Genomic DNA, 6,184 nt, shown 5'->3' on the forward strand with positions numbered 1-6,184 from the left:
GAAGCGCGAATAGGCAATGGATTAGGATGGTGGCAACTATCAGCGCATGAGAACATTGACAAGAAGCGACGGCAGAAGCAACAAAACTTGTCCATTCCCAGGAGCTACTGCAGGGTAACTGCATCGGAAGGCGTAACGTGCCTGGTCTGGTACAGTGAGCAAAGATATCCCAGCGGAAGCTTCTGCACTTCTTGTAATTACACGCATTTGCTAAAAGCGTGAAGGTGGGTGCTGTAGCGGACATAAATGATGTCAACAATAGGGACTTTCAGAATAGGGGGACCCTGTTGGTTAGGGGCATAGGGGAATAGCGGGCCGCCAATGCGCATGCGCCGGAAAATAACTGGAGAAGCGTTATTGTCCCGCTATTCCCCTGCGCCCCTAACCAATAAGGTCACCCTATTATAAATGTCTCTAATGTAACGAGTGTAACGCACGCATGTGCGACACGGCATGCAGTAACCTTCCGTTTCTCAAAATGCTCTCATAATAACAAAATTCTTTTATTCACGTCACCGTTTCAAACCCTGGACGCAACAAGAACGGGACGAAACTGTACTCGTAATGTCACAGCAGTTTTCGCCCGAACATCAGTTAATAAATAAAAAGTTGTACTACAAAAAAAAAAGTTTGATCTCAGTCACTGCTTCCTTCGTGGGGAGTAATCATCTGCGAAACATCGGTGGCTCAGCGGACACACTTAATGCCGCCGTCGTCACAGCCTTAACGGGATGTTGGGCCAGGGCTTGGCCTGATGTGTGTCGACGAAGTGCTCGAAGGCGAGCTGCATGGCGACCTCCATGCCGCTCACAGTAGCTCCGGCGGCCGCACCGTACAACTGCTGGTGATCCAGCGCTTCAGCCGAGGACGCTGCCTGGTGCCGCCGCGGCTCGTGCTGCTGTTCCTCCTGCTCTGCCCCGGAACTGCCTGCGCGCGCATCGGATATGGAACGCAGCTCCAGCACACAGGGATAGGGCACGAGAGGAGTTTGTCAGGTTCTCTGCATACTGGACTGGGAGCCAGCCATTCCTAAGGCCCCTACAGTTTACCGCGATCCTGCAATTTCGCGAAAAATCGCCTATTTAAGCATTTTTCTCGGAACTGTGTGTTAGCAGCCACACGCTCCTTTCTGGTGCTATTTGTTACGGGCATCAGTAGGAACAGTATGAAGGAAAAATTACTATTTTACTTCATTTGCATGAATATAACGCCAGAGGGGAGTCTTGAGAACTCAGGCGAATTTTCGAAGAAGTACTCTCGCGATTATAACACAATTTTAAAGTGTTAAGGCTAATCATAGCTGACACATCCCTAAATGAAACGCAGACGCCATGCTAATATACGCACGAAGTGGATACGTCAATGCTACTAAAGAGGCAACGCTTGAAATGTGTGCTACGATGGAGCGAATCCAATCGTCCGATATTTTAAACGATACGTAGACTCCCACGCAGCAGGAGCCGCCATCACCACCGCTACTCGGTGCATCGGGCTACCCAGTCCGGCGCCCGTTTGTCCTTCTTTGCTTTTCCTTCTTTATTCAACTATTTCAGCGCCTCCTCTTTCTCAACGACCCGCACCTCTTTTTTCTTTTCCATATCCACAGCCACTTTCTCCATTGCACTTGTACACCACGCACTTTGTCCCAAGGTGATTAAAAAGCTGGCTTCGCCTACTAACTCTGGAGCATAGTGGCAAACGTCACTTTAGCTGCCTTGACAAGCTTTGGGGGGGAAAAAAATCGCGCCATACTATTACCTTGGTTCTGAATATAACGCGAAGTTCGTACTGAAGCATTATTTGAAATCACCCGCGGAATTTCGTGAATACTTTGTCCTCAAATCGCGAAATTCAAAATCTGCACCGCAGAAAATTAGCGCCTTCAGCCATACCTACTGTAAGCACGCACAATGGAGGATAAGGAAATCAATGCATGGATGAGCCCATGCACAAATTAAACTACAGGCAGACATGACTCAAGACAAAAGCGGCAAGTGCTCCTCAAAGGAGGCCCTCCAGCCAACGGCACTAACCTTTCGTCATGGCGTCACACTCATTTGCCTTTACTTCCTAGCAACCTAGCAATGCCAATGATTGGACAACTTCGTCTGAAAGGTATCTGCAACTCTGTTCTTAAGTTGTATCTGACTATAACATGAATATATTAATAGAGACCATCATGGAAAGCATGAGCATACACCATGTAGCATGCACAAGTGCTGCCTGATGCAGAGATGTAGGTCACAATGCATGTAATCTGATTTTGCTCCCATCTTCCCTTTCTGATGGACCTGCTGTAGAGGACCCACTAAATACGTGTTACACTACTCTCAGAAATCTACACGCTCACAAATGCTGATGATAAAAGAATGAAATGTGATTCCTGTACAAGCCTGTCACACTACCGTTTACACTTTCTTTCAAGTGTTTTTGTTACTTGTTAAGTTGGGGCTGAGACTTCGTCGATTAGAGCTCAGTAGGAACAAAAAAGCATTTGTGATGTTGTTCAACATGAAAATAATTTTGGTGCTCTCATTTTAAAAGCAACTGAAAGAAAACAAATCCCTTCAAAGGGTGGGAACTTCAGTGAAATGTCATTTATTGCACTGAGGTTCATATGCACATTCCAACAACTCTATCCGTTTTGCACTCTGCAGTGACACTGTCACCAGGGGATGCCAACAGAATCAGGGTCTGAGTAGTAACAAGCTTGGCGTACTGAAAGCTATCGAATAAATGCAATGAGCACGCGAAGAATGGCAAAACTTAATGAATTTTAATTTTTAAAAAGAAGGGTGATGGGAGACACAATCATTTCTACATGTCAAAGAAAGCCAATTAGATTAGAAAACTTTCTTTTAGACTAAGTATCACAATGGATGACTAGAAATTACTGCTACAATGAAAAAAAGTACAAAGCCAGGTCCAGCTATATACACAAGAAGACAGTACTGTAAGCACTGAACAGTACTGGAAGTACTGAACAGACAAGATAAAGAACGTATTTAGATGCCATAAGCACAACTCCAAAAAATGCTACAACATACATTATTACAGATTCCCAGGAAGCTTATAAAAATTATATGCGCGGCAGAAATCATGCCGCTGGCCTGAAAAATTCTGAGTCAATCTAGTACTCCACCTGCACGGAAGGAGCTGATATGGGTACCAGCTCACAAGGGAGTTGAAGGAAATCAGTGTGCACACGCTTCTTCAGCCCGAGATTTTCTTCCGCGGAATCTTTCTACGCCCTCCCTTACTGATTTGGGCTCCTCCTCTTCATTAAGAACATACTCAGATATACCACAGCATTTGTACCTTGGGAGGCAGACAGTCCTCCGTTATTGAGTTGGGCTCCTCCTCTCCGTTAACAACACACTCAGATATATTACAGCATCTGCGCCTTGGGAGGCACAAAACCCCGAGGCCCGCTAAGAGTCTAAATAAATCAGAAGAGTGTCACCTGCGACGGCTACAAACTATGTTCTTTAATAATCGAACTACACTTCACACCACTGAGCCTGAGTCCTTTTCGGCGCAGTGGAAATTTTGTGGCCAGAAGGCAAACCTACACCATATGGTATGGGTTTGTTAGAAAAATAGCAGAAGTGACATAATAAATCAGACGTGAGAGGGCTGTCAGGCGACCTTGTCTGGCTCGCACCTTGATGAACAACAAGCCCTCGTCGAAAGAGCGCGGGCAGCGACTTTTACCAGCAGCGTCCCGGACTAGTACCCTGATCAGTCTTCCCATAACCCAAGCTAAACGCTTTCGTCATCAGCATCCAAAGCATCACCAAAGATCTGATGATGTGAAGCATCGCTCTATTGAAAATGCCTGAGACTGGAGCCACCCTAAGTCCTACATAAAGTTGAGGAACAAAAAAATTTTCCACACAGGTTTAACTGCATGCAATACTTACAGAGGCTTTTGCGGTGTCGTGCACTTTGCTCAAAGAAGGCAATCAGGTCCTCGGTCACTGGCATCTCAAAACTGCTATCACCCTGCTCTGTATGTGTGACTGGTACTGCAAGCCAAGGCGAAAAAGATTGCACAAAAGGCCATACGAGAACAGCTAAGATTATTCAGCATATTACACACACCTTCCACTCCATGATGGTGGGCAACAATTATACTCCATTAATCAAGAATATATTGCTAACAGTTTAAAATGAGTACAGTCAGCGAAGATTTTCGTGACTGGCTGTAATTACCAGCAATTATTACTCCATTAATAGTTATGTATAAAGGACAACAAAACCCTCTCAGCCTCAGCACTGCCGAGGTCTGGTCCTGTCTGCACCCTCCAAACACAAATACACGTATATGAGAGTAAAAACGAAGTAAGCTGTATTCTAGAGCACTCCGCTAGAGAACAGCTTATTCCCTTATTTACTCCTTTCTGTTTAGTGTATTCCAGCCTAGGACCAGCACTCCAATACAGGGAAGGCAATTTTTGCCACTCTAGGCCACATCGAAAATTTACAACTCACAAGGTGTACATGTTTCAGCAGAAGTAACAAATACGGTCAATCTTGGTTAAATCACGGTACTAATTCAATACACTCTGGCGAAAGAGAATACACAACCTCTTCTGGGCAGATGACCGAATGCACCATCACTGACGGCGCCAAGAGAAGGCGAGAGGCGGCAGCTCCAACTTTAAAAATTGTTGGCCCACATGAAAAATTGGCTGAGCACTTCTTTCAATCCTGATGAGGGGAACGGAAATTGATAATGCAACATTTATTGTGCCACTTCGAAACTCAATATTTGAACTGTTGCCACTACATTTTGTTCATTTTATTTATACTGTCTTCATGAGCAGCAGTGTGACAGAGTCATCATCCCTGCCCTAAATTTAACTAGGTATGCCGCTGTGAAGATCCTGGCGCCGTCCGTGTGCGCAGTTTACTCACCGCATTCTTGAATGAAATGTAACTGCAGTTGAAGCAAAGGAAAATTTTATCAGTGAAAACACAAAAGTTTAATAATGCCGAAATAAGGTTTAAAACGTCATTAAAGCTGAAGAAAGGTTTCTCAAGAATGGTGAAAACAAAGTGAGCGCGCAATCCAGTTACATGTATTGACAATCAATTGAAACCAGCCATGCGTCTTTATTTTCGACATTTGCTTCAAGTACCGTCCATTGTGCTTCGCCATGAAACGCGCCAAGTATCTGCTCTCTACAGCTGAAGCACGCGACAGAGGTATGCAAGTTATGTGTACAATACATTGCGCGAACGAATGGCAGAAAAAGTCTACACAGGACATGACCGATTCGCGCCCTATCGATGCATAAAGCTTGTGCCGGGTTTCACTAAGGCGCACAGTGATACTACAGTTTCCACTATTCAGCTGACTGGAGCTCACCTTCACTTGACGCCACAACGCTTCGCCCAGTGACGTCGCGCATAAGCTGTTGATGCTGCTGAAACCATTGCAACGTGCTGTTATAGTGGCGCCAGTAACGCTTGAACAGAGGATTTTCGTACCAGCGACCTCGAAGGTGTGATGCAAAGTCAGTACTCGGTTTAGGAATAGGTCGCATGTCTACTGAAGGATATTGAAAAGAGTAAAGAACGCGCCACAGCAACAACGCAAACGCCTCAATCCACACAGATATGACTTCAGCTTGGCTTGGCAGCGTTGGTGGCATTGGGCTAAACGTTGACTTGCGAGATAAAAACTGGTAGAAACAACGCAAAGCTACACATTTCCCAACTTTTATGTAGTCGCCTACAATTTTTGAGGGCTTGTTGCAAATAAATATTAAAAATCGTTTTTTAACACATTAAACTTTCTACCTGCAGCACAACGGGAAGTGAAGGTTGTTTTGCTAGCCGCGGCAGGGCAGCACTACTTCAACAACTCAAAAGCGGTAAATTTGAACGCTCGAATGTTAGTCTCGTTTTGGTCTGCGATACTGGAAGAAACATGCTTCAAAGCAATGCACACTGAGAATTGCGACGGCTGCTCCATGAGACACTAATTCGAGAGTAGTGGGTGCACCGACCTCTTTTTTTTTTATAATCGTTGCGTTCACGGGACGTGTTCAGCTCTCACAATTTGCTTCGTGGTACTTATGTTTACGCATATCCCTCTTCAAGTTTCTGAAGTAAATTTGTTTTCAATTTTCAGACCATGGATCGTCCGTACAACTTACTCTCGCGGAAGTGCTTT

The 6,184-nt window shown here is 45.0% G+C and overlaps 1 protein-coding gene across 1 annotated transcript; it reads right to left on the reverse strand.

Moving 5' to 3' along the window:
* Positions 1-479: 479 nt before the first annotated feature.
* LOC144128675 (uncharacterized) lies at positions 480-5,644 on the reverse strand. Its single transcript, XM_077662268.1, has 3 exons — positions 5,375-5,644; positions 3,924-4,028; positions 480-927 (listed from the first exon to the last, which is right to left on the reverse strand). Exons 1-3 carry the CDS (start codon positions 5,550-5,552, stop codon positions 716-718), a joined length of 495 nt encoding a protein of 164 aa, XP_077518394.1. The 5' UTR covers positions 5,553-5,644; the 3' UTR covers positions 480-715.
* Between the last annotated feature and the right edge of the window lie 540 nt (positions 5,645-6,184).

Source organism: Amblyomma americanum, chromosome 4 (assembly GCF_052857255.1).
Source record: "Amblyomma americanum isolate KBUSLIRL-KWMA chromosome 4, ASM5285725v1, whole genome shotgun sequence".
Lineage (NCBI taxonomy): Eukaryota > Metazoa > Arthropoda > Arachnida > Ixodida > Ixodidae > Amblyomma > Amblyomma americanum.